Below are 21,015 nucleotides of genomic sequence, written 5' to 3' on the forward strand. Positions count from 1 at the left end.
CTGTACTCATGTATACTCAAGTCTATATGAATACTATTTTTAGTATAAAAGTGATTTTAAATAGGAAGATATTCTTGCTACAAAAACATTAATGAAATCATTGAGCAAATATAACAAGTTTTTTTCAAAATACATTCAACCACATCAATAAGGCTTGAAATGACAAACTGATGACAATATACATAAAATGTATTAGTGACATTATGCTCAGGTTGAAATTCATATTTGTAAAGTTCTACATTTGAAAAGTAGTTCAGATCTGATATGAGAAACTTTATATTTTTTAGATAAGACTTGCTGCTTCATTTCACATCAGTTTTGATATCATGACAAGATGACTTGTTTATGCTTACAGTAATGTCCAAACCGCTTAAAAAAAAACAAACCTTTAACATCCCAACCTTTGTGTCCATAACCCTTCATTTTCTGAATAACATCACACCTAAGCACTGTGATTCTTCTTTTATTCTCCTGTGGTTTATAAAATATATTGCTCATCTCACTTTCAACATCTTGCGCAGAAAATTTAATAAACTAGGCAGAAGCTGAGAATGATGACTGCACTCACCTTCACTGTACTGTTCAGAACAGTGAAGATAATAAACACTTGTTTCTTAACTGAGTGGCTTTCCCTCCACTACTGTGAAAATGTCCTCTAAAGACTTGTGGACACACTGCAGGAATTCCTGGACGTTGCGAGACGGGTAGCTGGACACATTGCAGCCGATCCAGTCGTCATGGACACCGTAGCCCACACCAAACCCATCAGGCACCACCGGGGCAAAGCCCCCGAGGTTCACGGCTGGACTGGTCAGGGTGCTGGTGGAGAGGATGTTGTGGTTGATGGCGGCGTAACTGGGGTCAGTGTACAGGCTGTGCAGGGCTTGGCCCTTTGAGTTGGCCAGGTATCGCAGGGCAAAGAGATGTCGGTCAAAACCTTGTCCTGGTGAGGGCAATAAAAAAAAAAAAAAAAAAAGTGCTTAGTGTAGCAGCTCAAAGAGTACGTGCGAGTTGACACCATTGCTGTGTCCCACATTCACAGTATACAGTAATTCTAAGCAGGTTATGGGTATGCTGTGTTTACACTGGAAAAGTGAGAAAATAAAGTAAACTAAAAGCAGTTGGTGTGCATAATAATAAAAAAAAAAACTGATTTTTGAGTGTGCTGTGGATAAATACTACTCCAACAATGAAATACACAAAGGAAATAGGCTGACTAGAGCTGAAGAAAATTCAACTAACACTGAATGGTGGTGAAACAGCTCCAAGAATACCTCGGAACGCAGAAATAACTTAATTTTCCCTTAATACTTTGCTTGGTAGTGTCATTCTAGAGTAGCATTTTCTTTATCTTTGCATGGTGCATGTATTTCATCCTTTGCTGTTTACTGTATAGAAACCATATAGTATATTGATTTTGACACACACACACACACACACACACACACACACACACACACACACACACACACACACACACACACACTTCAGCATGAAACTGGTTTTAAACTGGCTGATCAGTCTATTTCATGTCATCTTGAAGTGTTGTGATCAAAATGTATGTAGAAATGTGTTCTCCATACCCATAGCTGCTTCCTTGGTGAGCTGTCCATGATATTTTGAGCATTCCTTGAGCATGGCCCGTAGTTGCTCCACACTGTGCTGTCCTGGCTGGCAAACAAAGGCGTGCGAACATTGTTTGGTGTGTATGGTAGCTGGTCGAATTGTCTCTGTGCGGCCATGCATGAACGCTGCGGTGCTACACGACTCATATGTGGCTACTGTCTTTCCGTACTGCCTCAGGAAGCCCATCTGAAAAGCAAGTTGGGCGATAGCATCTGGACTCAACTTGCTCTTCTTCAACTGTTCCTTCCCACCCTTCTTGAACTCCATGGCATCAATGGTGAGTTTTGAAACTGTTGAATCAAAGCTCTCCTTCGCTTTTTGGATGCCATTCTCCAGCTCACTGTCCAATTGGAACTGCAGCCTGCGCACAGCAGACGCGGAATCCACAGCGGCAGCCACAGAGCCTGGGTGCACCAGTGGCTGCTCTGTTGTGTCTTTGAAGATCTCATTCAGAAAGCGGAGGACAGCGACACCGTCACCCCAGGAATGCTCAAAATTAATGGCTGCCTGTCCATCTTTGGTGAGAATGATGCTGAAGGACTTGTCATACCACCGGTTGCAGCCGTCGCCGTGCAGCATGTTGTGGGAGGTGTGAATATGGTCCCGCATGCTATCATCATCCAGGCAGAGACAGAAAACAGCGCTGTCAACAATGTGTAAATTTTCTGTGTTTCCAGCAGCTAGCAGTTTGTCCCTCAGCCCGGCCCACACATCCCTGTTCTCACTGGTAAGCACACCAAGAGGAAAGGCGGGTGCTGGTGCCGGGTCAGACAAAATGTACTTCAAGTGGGACTGGATCTCTGCAGGCTTCACTAAATTACCGTCCCTGTCTACAATGTCGAATACATACATGTTACCTTTTCTCATAACTAGGACATGTGGTCCTTTCTCATCGGTGAAGAGCTCATCTCGCCCACACCGGGGAATCCGAGTTGAGTTGAAGAGGCGAAAGTACTGAGACATGTCCAGGGGGTATGCATTCACCATGTAGGCTCCATACCAAGACAGAGAGGAAGGCACCCAACGGATGAACTTCTTGAAGCTGTCTGTGTCACTCTTTGCCGGGTTTAGATGGAAAACCTCTGGCTCCAGTAATCCAGCTCGAAGCGTTTTCATGAAGCGCACTGCTGAACACACCATATTAGTTGCCCGTATAAGCTGGTCGTTGTACTGCGTCTTAGGGTCAGGATTCAAGGATATGAAGGGGTTGAAGTTCAGCACCACAGAGTCACGTGCAGATAGGTACATATCAAACCATGGTGCTGAAATAAAAGATATTCACCCAGATATATTAGTAATTGTATACATTTGAGATGTTCAATTTCAGCTTGATAATCGTCAGAATGGCAGTCACCTGAGATGTAGCTTGTGTGCTTATTGGTTTTATCCTGGGCTACCAGTTCCTCATGCAGCTGTTTCCCCACACCACTTTGGAAATCCTGTGCAAGTTTCTCTGTTGTCCTGAGGGCATACAGAGAAGATTTTTTTTTTTTTTTTTTTAACAGATCTAACCTGTTAGTACTGTCCATTAATGAAATGAAAAGCTTGATTTCCTTGCTAAAAACCTACCTGAACTGGTCATCATCCAACAGAGGCCTCTGGGCAGCTAAATACCTCCTGATAGTGTCCTCCAGTTTTGGTACAGGTAGCCTAAACAATTCACAGAATAATCAAGGGACGATTCAGCTTTTCAACAGTTCAGTAAATGTTACAGCATACGATAAAAGCTGAGTACGAAATCACCCAAATGTCATTAAAAATTCCGTCCATTTCATACACTTTTGTGTTTTCAGCCAAAGCTGAAGAAGAATAAAGTCAATTAAGTTGATATTTAAACTAATTTAACTATAATGAAAGGTCCATGTAAATAATCAACTGCACCAAAAGTGAGTACACCCTTCCCTGAGATTCAATTTTTATTATTTTTTTTAATATTTTGTATATCTGCCTTTATTTTAGATGACAAATTCGATCCTCCTGGGTATGGATTCAAGTCAGGGGACATACTTGGCCAGGTCAGGGTTTTCCTTTTTTACTAACAGTTTTGTGATTAGAGTATGTTTCGGATCATTGCCATGTTGGAAAATTCCTACTTCTGTCAAGCTTCTTGAGACTGGGAGTCATTGTTTCATTCAGTACTTGGGTATACAAACCTGCATTCATTGTGCCATCTATAAAGGTCATCTCTCCTACACCTTTAGCACGCATGCAGCCCCATATCAGCAAACTCCCACCTCCATGTTGGACTGCAGTAGTCCTGGCCAGGTCCATGCAAAGCATGCTGGACCCCATCCTATCCGATTTGAATTTACTTTGGTCTTGTTTTAACAAAGAATATGCTGCTAATATTCATCAGGCCTCCTTTCATGTTCTTTGGCAAAGTTTAAGCTTGCAGTTTTGTGCCGTTTTGGGAGCAATGGGTGGATTCTTGTCGGGTGCTGTCTGTGAGCTTGACTTCATGCAATGTGCTTCCCACCGTCTGATCAGTCACTGAAACATCAATTTCCACAGATAATCCTTGGGCGAGGTCAGAAGCACTTACCCATTTGGTTTTCAATGCAGGGTGGCATAAATAGTGAATTGCGTGTGGCATCATTTTCTTCCTGTACCTCCTAACCGCTACTGCAGCTGTGGCTCAGTTCATGTCCAGTAGCCTGCCCAGCTCTTGTACCCTTTCCCCACTTTTGTGGAGTCTCACACTCTGGTTTCGTAATTTCGTCAGGCAAGTTTCTTGCCACGAGCCACGGTGCATTAGAAACAACCAAGGCAAGAACGGAGAAAGCTGTTGTGTTCACGTCATTTTAAAAACCCTGTTCATGTGATTAGCTTTAATTGGAAATCACAGGTGTACTCACTTCAATGCAACATTGAGGTTGTACTTTGGGGCCTGTGATTTCAATGTAGTCTGTGGAACCTGCTTATTTTTAATTATACATAAGATCAAACCCCCAAAACTTCAACTTAAAACTAATTCAAATTACTGTAAAATGATACAGTTTTGAATTATTTAACAATTTAGTTATATTGCACAGGGGTGCACTTCAGTTTTGTCGTCTGCTGTCGATGTCAGCAGGTGTCCTGTCACCGCCCCCTAGTGGTCACCGAGCTTAACCCAACGGTGCACTTTCACCTACATTCATCTGGACGCTTGATGGGTCACCTACTTTAATTCGGAACGTCTTGCTACAATCGCCGGACACTTCCGAGGTGGTTTAGATTTCATATTGGACCAGAGTTATGTTGAATTAAAACCGCATGTTAGGGTAATGTGGAGGGGGAAAAAAAGTGCTTGAGAAAAATTCACATTTAGCCCCTTACCTCGGCAAGCTTTTCTGGTAATGCATCGATGGCACCACACTTCGCTGTAAATATTCGACTGAAGACGCCTTTTCACCGCTGTAGCTTCGCTTGTCGACTCCCCGTGCGGCCGTCCTCAAGCGACTCAGACTTCTAGGTTTTCTAAGAGAGGCAACCCATTGCATTGAAAGCAGACTGGCCATGGTGCTACCGAATACGCGGCGGGGTTGTTATCGACGTCGAACACACGGGATGACTGCTGCTGATGGATGTACGTTAAAACCGAAGAGGCGTCTCTGTCAGAGCTCTCGCCTCAGGTAGCGGGCAGCTAGCGACCATTAGCAATTAGCATTAGCTGACACATTTCCTTGGCTGACCCGTTTTGTTTCCTTAGCAGATTGACAACGGCGGGCATGCGTTAAACCAACAAAATGATCAGCCTTTCAGTTAAAAAAAAAAAAAAAACCCCACTCCAGGCCTGCTAAAAAACACAGTCAAATGAAACAGCAAAAGAAGAAATAGTTAGTTTAGAATTGAATTGACAACAGGAAGTTTAACCGGCAATAGCTGTCATGTGACTTTGGCTTCTCTTGAGACAGGGACAAGTGTCGGGGGCTCTCTGGAGAGGCGAGTCCGGTCCGGCAGCCCGTAGTACTGCGAGTCACACGGCCTCTCTGCGGAGCACAAGCAATATTCAGTGACACCTTTCTTTTCGTATCTGCACCAGAAGGACAGCGAGCCTATGTCTGACTGTAATATCAATAGTAGACGGATGATTCCTACATCATCTTTATTGTGAGTTAAACATGTGTTGGCAGAGTAACTCAAACAATAAAATTTAATAAAAAAAATAAAATAAATAAAACTAAGTAATGAATAAATTAATACAGTACAATAAAATAACCTGAAATAAAACCACTAATAATGATGATAATATATCAGCCAGTATTAGGTTATGACAGATGTATTAATATTGGTGTATATGTCAGCCGATAAGTAACAGGACATTGCAGTGTGGAAATGCTAAAGATAATGCATGCTTTAGGTCATTTACAAATGAGTGTGTATTATATTGGTTGTCCAGCAGAGAGCACTTACAGATGTATTTTTCAGTGGTAAAGTGTCCCACTCAGCATATATCTTGGCATATATCTCATAATTTAAGGCATCCTTATCGAAAATGTGGTTTATGTTATGTGTTTATAATAAAAAAAATAATAATATCAGCTGATATACTGATATCTAATTTTTTGGAATCCTTAAATATTTACATTGGTATAGCATCAAAAATCCTGTTTCATTCATGCTATTCAAAATACACAATTTTAAGTATTCATGATCCAAACTAAAGTGTCTAACTTCTGCATAAGCATTACTATCGTTATATGGGCCTAACCTTTGTCTTTTATCATATGTGAGACATTCCCCTGTGTCAACTCAATGTTAAAAGATGCTTAACTGAATATGATTAAAGTCATAATTCGCTGGGATTCAAAATACCAACCACAAAAACTCATTATCATTTTGATAGAAAAGATTATAACACCTCAGAAGTGAAATGTTTTACAGAGGCAGGCAGCTCTCTATATAGTGAATATAATAGTCTCTTAGTTGAGTTTATTTTTATGTAATAATTTTATAATTCTTTGACTTCAGGCGTTATCCAATAGGCCATTTAGTGCTAACAAAGCACATGTAAAGTCTCAGCTATATAGTGTGACACTCAAGAAAGCACATTTACAAGCTCAAAAAAAGAGAACTCTCTGTGAGCCACCCATTTTCCAACATGTTATGTGGTCTTCTGGCCACTAGAGTGCAGCGTTGTCCTTAATAGCAGCCTTCCTGGCCTTTGGTCAAATAAGCTGTGTGGTCTGAGCTAAAGCCCCACACATCCACTACAGAAAAAAAGACCACACTGAATCGCGTAGCAGGACAGCATCGCCTGGCCTCCCATGACTTGGCAAGCATTCAGCCTTTAGCCATAGGCTCGAGCCCTCCCCCATGCAACCGCCAGCCTCTTTCACTATCTAAAGCGCCCACCCCCCCCCAGCCTCCCTGCTTTACAAAAGCATTGAGCACGATTGTTCACTGCTTCCATTAGACTGATGAGACTTTCTGATGTTTGCCTCCACTCATGCTGTCTACATTAAATGCAGTGTAATTTGCCGACCTGCCCTCTTTGCATAGCCTACAGTATATAGACAACAGCATTCTGCATGTATTAAGTGTCTCCTGTGTGGCTGTCTGATTGTAAGACAGCAGTTATTCCCATTAAGTGGAGCGGCTAGTGATTAGCAGTCAGCAAAACTGTTATGGACATGTTGATATGTATACTTATCTTGTTCTATAACGCCATCTCATTTCTGGTTAGAAGCCTGGAGGATACCTTGTCATCTTTGACAATAAGTCTCTGTGTGTGTTTGGCATAGAAATGTGCAGAAACAGGAATAGAAGATAAAATCATCTTGAACAACAATGACAATCTCAATGATCACATTCATGGCTGAGGGAAGCCACTAGATGAGGACTCTCCTCCACTACTCGGTGAAATGTGACCTTTTTCTTTATCATTTATAATGATTCTATAGAACTTTGTAGTGATGTTGTGGTAATAATTTACAGGTGCAAGTTTTATGTTATGTTATTTGACTGTAATGATGATGTTACAACGCTTCTAAAGACAGATAACACATTAAACTTCCTAATTTTCACTTCAACCTTTTGAAAGTCGGCCGGTATGCTACTATATATAGCCATGGGTAAACAGAGCTTATACAGTAGAGTGCATGGGCTTTGTTTTCACAGAAATGCTTGGTTCACCTTTTTGGCTCTGAAATGATCACAGAAATTAAATCAGCATCCAAAATGCACATGGTCTTGGATGTTCTCATATATCTTTAGGTACCAGTGGGTTTGCCAGTTTTAGCTCCTTCAATACAAAACACAAACATATATTTTTCCAGTGCTTATTGTATGCTATATTGTTTCATGTTTTTAAAAATGTATTCTCCACACTTCTATAGGTTTCCTTTCATTCTTTCAGTGTGAAAATCAGTGAGTCCCTTAAAACTTACTTGAATTGTGTAATCCGTAACAGTAAACGTTGTCAGCTTTACATTATTATTAGTTGGTAATCCAGTTTCAGTGCAATGTTGATTTGAAAGGTCTGCAGTTCAAGCACTGTGGTGTTGGTGTTCATTGCGATGGATTACACAAGTGAAACAGGTTTGAAGAGTTTGCTCGCTGATTTAACATGAATGGAAACCAGTGGCTGTCTGGAAAGACAAATGAATACATTCAAAACTCTAAAACACAATCACATGGTTTGCAGAGTAGTTAGTCGTGTATGTTATGTATTAAGTGACCGGGCTAAAACATGCAAAACCACGATAGACCTATGGTCCTTTAAGTAAACTGTTCAAATTGAGAGTTTAGAGGTTACTTGGTACGTAATATAATGTAGATGGACTATTTTTGAAATTATGGTAACAGGGGTTATCTGACATCGACATGTCAGGCCTGAAGATCCCGGAAAGTGGGAAGAAACAAGGAAGTGTAGTTAGCAAACAGCAGGCAAAGTACAAGCTAACCTACACCAGTGGATTTGTTTGTCTGTTAAACCCTCAGACACTGTTTGTCCATTTAACGTTATAGCAAAATGCCTGAAAGACAGATACCGAGGTAAGAATATTCAAATGTATACGGTATAATTGTGACATTGTGACTTATATTTTTTTTGAATAATTCATTGAGGTCACCCTCGTTGTCCCGGTTAACACTAAGATTACACCAAGTTAGCTTCGAAATAAATGTCAAACAAACCGCTACGTTAACGTACGCCGAAGTCACTTAGCGCTATAGCGTTAGCTCTTTGATGCAGTACTACAAGGCTTTGGCTAGCGTGCCACCCCGCTGTTGGTTCCAACATAATTAGCACATAGCTAAGTTTTCTAGTTAGTTTCAACTGTTTCAGTAAAACCGTGATACGGTAACACTGAAAGTCCCCTTCTTCAGTATTTTCAAGTACTCACGTTATGTAAACATTTAGTGCACTTGTAAGCCGATAACTGTTTATTAACTGTTTATCTATGTGCAGCAGTATGCCAACAATTATAAGCGCCCCCATTAAGACATATTTTAACGTCATATTATTACAACTGTGTTTTAATATGTTGTCATTCATATATGTGTATGCGCCACCTTTGCACATTGATAGAAACACTACTACCACCATCACAGTCGTGTTTTGCCGCTTTGTTGTCCATCGGTGGCAAGTGCACGACGATGGTGACATCCTGGATTTAGCCGGTAGCGGCTGCTGTGATGTTTAGACACACCGACAGTGGACCAGGCAGTGAGGAGGGCGAATGTGGAAGCCACAGTTTTGATGCGCCTTAATCCTTTAGTGGAATTGATAACTGAGGGGACCTTGTGTTTTGGGCCCCTTTTAGAGTTGATGATTTAATGGTGGCAATCGCATGGTACACTATGAAACTGACAAGGTTGAACACACACTGCACACACTGAGCTCCTGTGGTGACATCCATACAAAAGAGCAAATATGTACCGACATACAAATCTCAAATTGAATGTTTGATCAGGGATTGTTTTATCTTTGGCGACCTTTTCTCTGATGTGTTTTTTATCACTTTCTTTTGTTTGTAACCTTACTTTCTTATTTCCATGTCAATGCCTTTCACCATGTGAAGGATACAAGCCATTAACACCAGTGCTAGTGATGGACTAGAAGGGTTCAAGGCACATGCTGTGTTCCAGGAAATCAACAAGAAGCTTCAGGAGGTGATTACATGCCTTACAATATTTTTAATTTGCAGACCAATGACTTTATATTATTCTCACGTTTTACTGGTATGTACTCTCCGAGACATTTATTTCAGTGTTTCTTTAAAAAGAGTGCTCAGTAGATTTTGTTCAATTAGTTTGTAGTAAACATATCATTTCCCTAAGTATAAAGCAATCTATTCAGTCATACACAGTGTTTCTAGGTCTGTGCCATACTGCTACACTGGCCTTTAATCTCATGGTGGCACATTTGGATCAGTTCCCAAACTGTCATTTCATACCACAAAAATAATTTCAAGCTTATGTTGACTCAATCAGACAAATGGTTTCCTCCAAAAGTCAGTGTTTTTAAGCAGTTACCTTTGTGTGACCTCAATTATACCATATTTATCTCAAGCATGCTAGCAGTGCTGTCTATGTAATGAATGGGATTTGTCATCAATGAGAAAATGGCAATATGGGTGCTGAATGGATACTTAGAAACATGGTTTAGTGTAATATCTCAGGCAACCGATCAGACAAACAGATTTAAAATTTGCTTCATACTAGTTGGAAGAGTGTGGATTTCAAATGTTTTATTTTAACATATGGAAAGTAGGGCCTTTAAAATAATCCCAAAAATTTCTATAGAAATTAGTTGTTGGACCATCCGAACCCAGAGACTTGTCTAAAGATTTCATGGCTTTCTCCACTTCATCCATACTGATGTCACATACACTGCTGAAGCTCTCATCCACCTTAGGGATCTATTCTTTAATGTGCACAAAGACAGCATCAGAACCTATGCATGAATAAGAGGAAGAGTACAGTTTACTGTAGAATTGGAAGATTTTCTTAGAAATCTTATCAGGAACCATAAATCCTATTTTGTCGATTAGCCGTGCCTTTATAGTATTCCGCTCTTGTCTCTTTTTTCCCAGTCTACAAAAATATGCTGAATACCTTTCACCCTCCTCTATCCACTTCACCCTTGATCTTATATAGTCAATGCTCCTTTGGCTTTATTAATGTAGATGGATTTTACTTTATAGAAAAAAAAGATTTAAAAAGGTTTTTTACTTAGCCCTGCTTAATAATTTGCTTTTTGATATGGAAATCTGACGTACATTATATTTTGAACACTCCCGTTTATCTCTAAAAGTTTTAAAATTAGAGTCTTTAATTATATCATTGACGGCTGCTATAATTTCCTGACAAAAGGGTTCACTATTTTTGGCATCATTTTTTAAATTTTTTTTATTAGATATGTGTTTGTGGCTTTTAAGAATAAGTTTAACCATGCAGTGATCTGTTGCGACAGAAATTGTAGAAATTGACTCCAGTCTAGGCCTATTTTCTGACACTAGCAAAAAATCTATTCTGGATTTGACTGAACCATCAGGTTTAAACCATGTGAAAATTCGGGTACCAGGATTTTCAGTGTGTCATGTGTCTTTCAATTCAAACAAAAATCAAGCAATACAGGACTGAAATGGTGTCCTGTTATTTCGAAGGAGTTCTATGAAACCATTAATCGTTCACCATGTTAAAATCACACAAATATCATTCCAAATATGAATTTTTTAGTTGGATACCTTTGTCATAGATCCTTTACAGCCTTTTGTAATATCAGCAGTCATGGTTTTGTTTTGGTTAAGATTGTTATACCCCTATACTGTATATTTCCTAGGATCAGAAAGTTATGATTTATTTCAAAGACACAAATTATTCAGTGACCACAAGTATCCCTGTTGCTGGCTAAAATTTTTCCAGGGAAATTGTTGAAAAGTATAGCAACACCCGCTGACATATCTGTACCATGACCAGTCTCCCTACTGGTTTGACCAGATTTTTTCATTCATGTCATCAAAACGATTTTCTTGAAGTAGAAAACATTGTGCTTTTTAATATATTCTTTACAAAATAGGAAGGTTGATTTTCACTTAACATAATCTCTTAGATCCCTACTTTAAGTGGAGCATAAGAAAACGTATGACTAAAGGAGGACATATACAACAAGAGAGTATGGATTTGAGGTAAAAACTTTAAGGACGTTAGTTTTTTTGGAACTAAGCACTGTTGCAAAGCCCCTACCTAACCCTATTGAATACAATAAAATCTCACTATAAAACAAGCACTCTTTTCCTCATATTATAAAATGTATGGAAAGTGAACTGACTCTTAAAGTATAAATCTTTGTGTGAAAGGAGGTGAGTGTCTGGATGATATAATGTAAAGTTAGCGCAAATTGAAATTTAATCAGTTTTTCTCTATCTTGACTTTCACAATGAGATTCCCTTTAAAGTAAAACAAAACTTCTTTCAACTTTAATTCAGAATAAAAACCTTAAAGTTTTTACAGTTTCAAAAGAGAACATCTAGGAAGTGATTATTAGTGCGAAAGAGTGTCCTCTTAAGTACACACTCTTTCCTGCCTTTTTTTTGAGGTAAGCTTTTCTATAGGTTTGATGACTTGAGAGAGGCATGTTAGATTAAAAGTACTTTCAGGTTCCAATTTGTACTTTAAGGAGGTCCAAACACTTTTTCAAACATTCACATTGCTGTTTACTGTATTGTTTGACTAATAAAATTAGAAGTTTTCATATAAATTTCGGGGCAATTGAGCAAGAGTTCAGAAGCGGCTGCTTGCCCATTGCTGGAAGTCCAAAAAATACAGTCTTTACATACGTATTTACTTTCTAGTAGTCTTCTTCTTCCCTACATTTTGCAGGCGCATTGTTATATTTCTTGGCACATTAATGCCACCTGTAAAACAGTGAAACAGCGTGAAATCAATTACCAGGAATGTTTATTGCGTCACCTACATCTTTGTGCTCCTACACAATACAAACAAAGCAGGGACCCACTCATATAAACATTGCTCCATAGCACTACGAGTGGCCAAAAACTCCACAGGGCACATTTGATATCTTAGCATTCTGTGCTTTTAAAGTACATTTTTTTTTGCTCATTTTGTACACTCGTGAACAGTTAAAACATTTAACTTTGCATTTCTAGTTATGGTGGAAATTAGAATTGAGAAATGTGTGACAATGACAAATTGAAGTATCTGAAACACATTAACCCTTACTACCTAATTGGCGAATTTTGCATCAGAAATCAGAACTTACTCTTCCGGATGGTAATCAGGGAAAAAGATTCATAAATCTGTTGAGTAATCATATAAAAAGTCACTCGTTATATCTTCAGCTCGTGCCTTACAGTTATCATTTCAGCAGTATTCAAATGTAACCCACAGCTTATTGACTCTATGGCTACATTGTACGTCCCGTTTTCATTCCCCAAAACATGGAAACTGGGTCAAAATAAATACATTTCAAAACGTATTCTTCACAAATGAGGGGGAAAAAAAAAGAATGAAATATTCAAGAAAATAAGCTTTTTCACTATCTGTATATTTTCTATCCTTACTGAGGCTGAAAATAAGCCTTCAACACGGTTGAACCACTGACACTCTCCTTTATGCATTCATATACAGATATTAACATTTTGTTGAAAGCTCATGTATAGTTTTACTCAAATATGAAAGGATTGCATTTTTTTGAGTAGCTTAACTTATCCTTAAAACAACAAAGAAAAAACAACAACCTAGGTAAGACATGTACTGACTTTGCCATGACCTTATACTATAAATATAGGTAGTGAAAACTTAATTCATATATGATACAGTAAATTGGGAAGTGTCTCTATGTGAAATCCATGTGTATTTTAAACAGGAGGGGGAGCAGTTTGTGAAAAAGATCGGGGGAGTGTTTGCCTTTAAAGTGAAGGATGGCCCGAATGGACAGGATGCAACTTGGTTCGTGGATGTGAAGAACGGCAAAGGCTGTGTTCACAATGACACAGGTATGAAAACCCAAGAGCCAAGAAAATCGTATCAAGATTTTCCTTTGTCTCAGTAGAAACCTGCAGTGGCATGCAATCTTGTTAATATTTAACCAGGGGTGTAAATGCATTTTGAAGTTCAAGGCCTGCAAAGACTGTTTGTCTGCATCATCTTGTTTAAATTTATGAGACTCTAACATTTCTTAATATCGTAACACCCTTAAATACCCACAAGTCAGTAAAAAAAGATTTTGGTCCTACATTTGAGTTAAATTTGGCTCTTATATTTCTGGTCTGCAGCTAAGAAAGCAGATTGCACCATTTCCATGTCGGATACAGATTTGTTAGCCTTGATGACGGGGAAGATGAACCCACAGACTGTGAGTATTCAACCTTGGTGTGGTTTGATTGGACTTGTTTGCATGTAGTACTGATAATGATTCCAACTCAGAGTAAGCACACACATGTCATTTGAATTTGTCTTTTCAAATCTGAAGTTAAATTAATCCAGACACTTGTAGCTCTTTGTCTGGTTGCTGTGGAGTATTTAAATGAAATGGAGTAGGCTGCGTCTATCTGCCATTCTTGCTAGTGTGCCGATGGCCACCGGTCTTTTCTCCCACATCGTTATGCACCAGGTCTAATTTTTCTGGAGCAGGTCGGGCCTCTGGAACGTGAAATTCACTAATGAACACACATAAATGCCTTTATTTATCTGACTCAAAATTAATATTTATGTGTTCTGTTTATAACTGAGGAATAGGTCCACAAATTCAGCCAAAACTAATGAGGTTTCAGCAGTCTGAGTGAGACAACCCAAGAAGGTATTTTTATGGTCTTTCTAGTGTGAAATTTCCACATAGTGTTTCCAGGGTCAGTGTTTTCTCGCTGAGCTGCTATGAAGGACAGTAACATAAAGAGAGAATTGTGAACTAAAAACTGTAACTTTGGAAAACATCCACTTGATAATACAAAAAATCCACTAATATTAGGCTTGAGCAGTCTGAGTCAGACTGCTCAAGCCTTATATTAGCTTCAGTTGAACTTCAGAATGTATGTGTTAGGCCTGCCCCATAAACGTAGATGATTAACATCATCATTCGAGAAGGAGCCGAGTTGGATCTCATCTCATCTTTTTTTTTGGTCATAGTACAAAGAGCAATGCAGGACGTAAATTGTCACAGACCGAGACTTGTCTCAGAGTTACTTAACTACAAAACTGTGATGGAAGCAGTGAGGAGTGATGGAAAGGGAGGACAGAGCAGAGCGACTCCTTTCCATTGCCAGCTCCAATGCTCTCCTCTCCAGTGCTGAATTTTGGTGAAGTCGGCTAAACTACTGAACCAGATGCACATAAAACCTCCTCCACTGCACTTTGGCTGACAGCACTATCAACAACGAATCAGGAGAGACGCTCTGTGGTTGCTAGGCTCTTATAACTGAATGACTATAACTATGAGCAGGAGGCACACTTTATATTTCTCTGGCATTGTGGAAATGTGATGTTTTCACATTACAGATGATGAACAAAAGCATTAAAATGTGAGTCCTACAGGTAAAACATGAGACTTGACATGTAGACAGTCACAGGAATTTAGTGTGAGGTGGCTGCTCTTCAGCTGCTCTGAACTGAACTGTAACTGAGTGGAGGAGTGAATAATATATTTCTCATTTGTAGGAAAGGTGTATTGAAGAAATCACTGTTTGAAGGGTTCTCTTCACAGCCTGTATGGACAGAAAGAATAATTAGATTGACCAAAAATTCTTCACATGGATCGAGTGTTATTTTAGGACAGATCAAAAGAAAAATTAACCTATCCCTAAACAAATATACAGCAGAACTATTTTTTCCTGTTAGTAATGAGAGAGAGAGAGAGAGAAGTAGAAAAGATGTTTAAAAAAAAAAGAAAAAAAAAAGGAGAAGGTAGTGGTGGGTTGGGTGTAGTGCCATCAAAGGGACTATTCAGGAAATACAGAGATACAAGACAGAGTGTAGTGCAGCTGGAGCCAGTGGACATGCAAGGTTATTCCTGTACATGTGGGGCCTCATTTATAACATTTTGTATTGACTGATCACTAAAGGACTACATGAGCACAAAACAAAAGAAAACATAAAAAGTCCTGGTTTGTAAAATCATTGATACACTCTTCTACACAATTTTCCCTTAAAAAGACATTGAACCTGTTGCACAATTGCTCAAGCCCCATTCTCTACTCTGTAAACTGCTATTGTTAAACCAAATATGGTCAGGGAGGTACCATATGTGAATATTGATAAATCAGCTTATTTATTCAGAGAGAGAGGAAGAAACTAAATGATAAAAGCAGAATTTTCAACAAAGTAAAGACATTATTCCATATTATTAAAGAGGACAATAAAGTTGTGTTGAAAAACATTGGGTGCACTTAAGTAAGTGTATTATTTTGATTCCTGTATAATATTTCCATAGGGACTGAAAGATTATTTGGTAGTTTTTTTTTGACTGTACAGTCCCCCTTAAATATTTTAAATTCTTTAGTGTAATTTACTCCATTATATTTGTTTAGCGTATTGCTATAAAAAGTCACTGTTTTCGTCACTAAATATTTATTTATACCTAGTGAATTTAAAAATATTAATTTTACTGGATACAAGGCCTGAGTCTTTACTAACATACCTGCTGTTGTACTTCACAGCGTATTGATTGTGTTTTTTTTTTTAATGGCATCAGTATAATATTAGTGTAAGGACTGACTGAGTTGTGTAGTAGCATGTGGTACTCCTGGCTTTTCCTGCAGTTCGCTTCACTCTACCTCAGTCTTTGTGTCCTGTTCTACTAAAAATTGGAACAGATTTGTTTGCTGGTTGAATGTGGCACTGACAGGATATTTGGTTAGTGTCTCAGATCAGAGGCCTTGAAGTCGCCGCTGTGTAGGATGAAAACATAATACATGTTTCCTGCATGTAGCTTAGAAAAGAGAGAGACCTGACCATTAAATGAGTGAGGTTTCATGTCTGACTACTAAACATAAAATGTGATCTCTGTGCAAAAGAAAGAAAGAGGCAGATGTTTCAGCCTGTTTTGTCAGCAAACCTCATGAAAAGACCAAAACTAACAATGAAGTGGTCCTGCTAACAAGTGTAAGTATCCAAAGCCTGATATATCTTATTCCTGTGTGCCATAGAGCTCTATTGTTGAAAAACAACAATTAAAAACACATTGAGTCACACTGTTTCACTGGTTAACATGTTCCTTCATTAGCATTCACGGAGCCACAATAGTTTATTTTGACTCAATCCCACATACATCATTCTGCTTCTCGAAATAGTCACTTGTGCACCAAATGTGTATTTATCTGTCAATGTTACTGTTCCTTAAAACTACAGTTTGGGGAAATTAGAGCAATTTTTTTTTAACAAATGAAAGTATATATTTGTGACAGTTTTTAAAGACAGAGAGAAAGACATTCACTTCATGGTGAGACTCAATAATATACAGTTAGGTCCATAAGTATTTGGACAGAGACACAATTTTTGCAATTTTGCCTCTGTACACCACCACAATGGATCTGAAACAAAGCCATAAAGATGTTATTGAAGTGTAGATCTTCAGCTTTAATTCAAAGGGTTCAACAAATATCACATTAACTGTTTAGGATTTGCAGCCATTTTTATACATAGTTCTGCAATTTCAGAAGATCAAAAGTAATTGGACAATCGACTGACAATCAGTTTTCATGGCCAGGTGTAGTTTGTTTCCTTGTTATTTCATCACAAATGAAGCAGATAAAAGGTCTGGAGTTGAATCCAAGTGTTGAATTTGCTTTGGTAGCTGCTCATGGGACCTCTCAAGATGCAGTCCAAAGAGGTGTTGATGCAAATGAAGGAGGCCATCATTAGGCTGAGAAAACAAAACAAACCTGTCAAACAGATGGCAGAAACTTTAGGAGGGCCCAAAACAACAATTTGGTACATTATTAAAAAGAAGGTGAGGTCAGCAACACCAAAAGGCCTGGAAGACAACTAAAGTGGATGATTGCAGAATTCTTTCCTTGGTGAGGAAAAACTCCTCACAACATCTAGTTAGGTCAAGAACCCTCTCGAGGAGAGAGGCGTATCATTGTCAGTCTACAATCAAGAGATGCCTTCATGAATGTAAATACAGAGGGTTTACCACAAGGTGAAACCACTGGTAACACTCAAGAACAGAAAGGCCAGATTAGACTTTGCTAGAAAACATCTAAAAAAGCCTGCCCAGTTCTGGAACAAGATTCTTTGGACAGATGAAACCGAGATGAACTCGTACCAGAATGATGGGAAGAGAAGAGTATGGAGAAGGAAAGGAGTGGCTCATTACCCAAAGCCACCACATCATCTTTCAAACATGGTGGAGGCAGTGTTATGGCATGGGCATGTATGGCTGCCAATGGAACTGGGTCACCGGTGTTCATTGATGATGTGACTGCTGACAGAAGTAGCAGGACGAATTCTGAAGTGGATAGGGCTTTAGAGATTCACCAAATGCTGCAAAACTGACAGGAAGGCGCTTCGCAGTACAGATGGATAAAGACCCAAAACATACTGCGAAAGCAACCCAAGAGCTTCTCAAGGCAAAGAAATGGAATATTCTCCAATGGCCAAGTCAGTGACGTGACCTTAACCTAACTTAGCATGCTTGTCACTTACTGAAGACAAAACTAAGGGTATAAAGACCCACAAACAAGCAGCAACTGAGGAAGGCTGCAGTAAAGGCCTGGCAAAGGATCTCAAGGGAGGAAACTCAGCATTTGGTGATGTCCATGGGATCTAGATTCCAGGCAGTCATTGATTGCAAAGGATTTTCATCCAAGTATTAAAAGTAATCCTTATATTTATAATTATGCTGGTTTGTCCAATTACTTTTAATCTTCTGGAAACGTAGAACTATGTATAAAAATGGCTGCAATTCCTGAACAGTTAATGTGATATTTTTGTTGAAACCCTTGACTTAAAGCTGAAAGTCTACACTTCTACACATCTTGATGGCTTTGTTTCAGATCCATTGTGGTGGTGTAAAGAGGTAAAATTACAAAAATTGTGTCACTGTCCAAATCTTTATGGACCTGGTACATGGTAATAATCAATTAAAGGATTTTAAAGTGAGTGATAGACTTGAAAAGTTTTTAATGTAGTTTTGACATTAGTGATGCCAGTACATAGGACCAATACATAGTCTCCTAACTTTTCAGTTAGGCATGAATTCAGACTAAAATCATCTTTAAATCTTTTAAATCATCTTTAAATTCTCATCACCCTCTCTTTTTTTAATGCTTTGTGCAGAAATGTTTTCAAACTCTGAATCATAATGGGGAAAAGCCGTGAACCACGGGGTCCATCCAGGTCATTTGTATTGTAAGACTGATGTAATGACACACGTCTCCACCATCAGTCTTTGGCCATTTACAGCAATTAACTGCACCAAAATCCACCATCCTTTGGAAAATTTGACAGATTGTCTTTTTGCATGATGTTTTTTATACAAAGGGAAAACTGATCATTTCAGTTGTTTCATTTTTGTCATTAACTCACATGAAAAAGCTTGAGAACAGAATTAATATTCTAAGAATTTCTGCTCTCTCTGAGTGGTCGAATCATTACCTCCTGATCTGATTTTTCTTTTCAGTTCCATTTTTTCATTCCAGTCCACAAACATTCATTTTTCTGACTCTATGCACACTGTGCCTGTATGCCATGTAGTCTCCTGACATTTCATAAGCTGTTGTTGCCGTTGCCCCACTTTCTCTGTCTTGAGTTAATCTCTCATGGTAACTCTTTCAACCAGCAGCATGTCGTTTTCTCCAACACAGAAGGAACTGCACTTCAGATTCAGAACTGTCTGGATGACGTTCTTCACCCTTTCTGATTTGCAGGCGTTTTTCCAGGGCAAGCTGAAGATTACAGGAAACATGGGACTGGCCATGAAGCTTCAAAGCCTGCAGCTGCAGCCAGGCAAAGCCAAGCTGTAGATGAAACATTGAAGCTATCATAACAACACCTCAGAACACTGAATAGAGTAAACCATGAAGAATTTAACAGCAAGTCTGGTTTCAGATAAACGTTACAGGGTTGTAAACCTTCTCATCACTGGACTGAACCGCTCCTACTAGTGACCTCACTGAGCAACCAGGGGATTAGTCAGCAGCCCCCCCAATCTAACTGGAGAATAAGAAAGATGGATAATTAATTCTCTTTAGAAGTCCCTGTCTGCAGGCCCTCTCATGTCAGTAATCTAGAGTAGAGACAGGTGTTCCTAATTTGTGATACTAATTCCGTTTATGTCCACTTTTCAGTACATTTCCAATATACTTTGCTAATCAAATCTTTAAGTCTATTATGTCTGGAAATGTTTTGAGTAGAGCAGGTTGATGTCATTTTCCACAGTCATGGACACAACAGTCTAAGTGCCTCCTTGTCTCAGATTTGCAGTTTTAGCCAACAACGCAGAAATGTTTTTCACTGTGGCCACCTAACGTTTTAATGGAGGGGGTTGTAATTTTGGGCCGTGCTATCATTATTGTATGAATCTCTAAAAGATATCTACTAAATAAATTTGTCTGTGCTGCAATGTCCATTGGGCTGTCTTCATTCGTGTCTGTTTTGCTTAGGAAGGAACTGTGTTTAGCATACACCCTTGACTAATTGCGTTGACTTTATGTTTCTAATAATTCTGCAGACATAGACAAAAAACCCAGAACAGTTGATTTGCAAAATGGCACATAAAATGGATTTAAAAACATGCTAACCCCGTGTTCTTAATGTGAAGGCGTCTAAAGATCGAATGGTAATGTTGAGTTTATGGAGGTTAGAATTGACCGTATGTCCTAACATAAGCTTCAGTGTTTATTCAGTGTGAAGGTTAGACATTAAATGCATATTATCACACTCCTCCTGGCTCCACAAGATGTTAACGCACACAATGACTCATTTCACACAATATAGGGGGCCTGTTTGAGGTTATACTAGTGTGACCTTCCACAATAATGGCCCTCTGTTCAGATGCGACAACACTTGGATGTCACTGTTTGGTTGGCTGGGCCTGCGTATGTTCCCCTTTTTGAGGACCTTGCATTTTTTCAACACTGCAGTGACCTGGTTCCAGACTGCCACGCTGTAGTTTTTTCCTATTTAAATGGAGGAGCATGGCTATAAGACAAATCTGTTAACTAGCTCTGACCCAGATTCCACTGCAGCTTGGCCCTTGTGGTTTTCTTACTCTGTAGTCACACTGGGGTTATTTCAATGGTCACTTTGACTGCTTTTTCAGTGTGAGAGTTCGTAAGTCTTTCTTCTCGAATTTTTATTTTGCAATGGAACATTTGAATTAGATTAGAAATGTTGGAAAATTTGTATCAAACCTGTATTTAAATGGTTAACAAGTAGTATAATGCCATAAATTCTGTAATTTTCATGTGAATAGCATATTGAATTAATTTAAAAGTTCATGAT

The 21,015-nt window shown here is 38.9% G+C and overlaps 2 protein-coding genes across 2 annotated transcripts; one reads left to right on the top strand and one right to left on the bottom strand.

Annotated features, from left to right (window-relative positions):
* Window positions 1–450: 450 nt before the first annotated feature.
* On the bottom strand, window positions 451–5,452 carry cpt2 (carnitine palmitoyltransferase 2). Its single transcript, XM_040128067.1, has 5 exons — window positions 4,945–5,452; window positions 3,196–3,276; window positions 2,981–3,087; window positions 1,584–2,888; window positions 451–943 (listed from the first exon to the last, which is right to left on the bottom strand). The coding sequence occupies exons 1-5, from the start codon at window positions 5,124–5,126 to the stop codon at window positions 615–617; spliced, it is 2,004 nt and encodes a 667-aa protein (XP_039984001.1). The 5' UTR covers window positions 5,127–5,452; the 3' UTR covers window positions 451–614.
* Window positions 5,453–8,426: 2,974 nt separating this feature from the next.
* scp2b (sterol carrier protein 2b) lies at window positions 8,427–20,140 on the top strand. Its single transcript, XM_040128075.1, has 5 exons — window positions 8,427–8,604; window positions 9,633–9,723; window positions 13,442–13,571; window positions 13,851–13,930; window positions 19,440–20,140. Exons 1-5 carry the CDS (start codon window positions 8,582–8,584, stop codon window positions 19,533–19,535), a joined length of 420 nt encoding a protein of 139 aa, XP_039984009.1. The 5' UTR covers window positions 8,427–8,581; the 3' UTR covers window positions 19,536–20,140.
* The last annotated feature ends 875 nt before the right edge of the window (window positions 20,141–21,015 follow it).

This window comes from Xiphias gladius, chromosome 6 (genome assembly GCF_016859285.1).
Source record: "Xiphias gladius isolate SHS-SW01 ecotype Sanya breed wild chromosome 6, ASM1685928v1, whole genome shotgun sequence".
Taxonomy (NCBI): Eukaryota; Metazoa; Chordata; class Actinopteri; order Istiophoriformes; family Xiphiidae; genus Xiphias; species Xiphias gladius.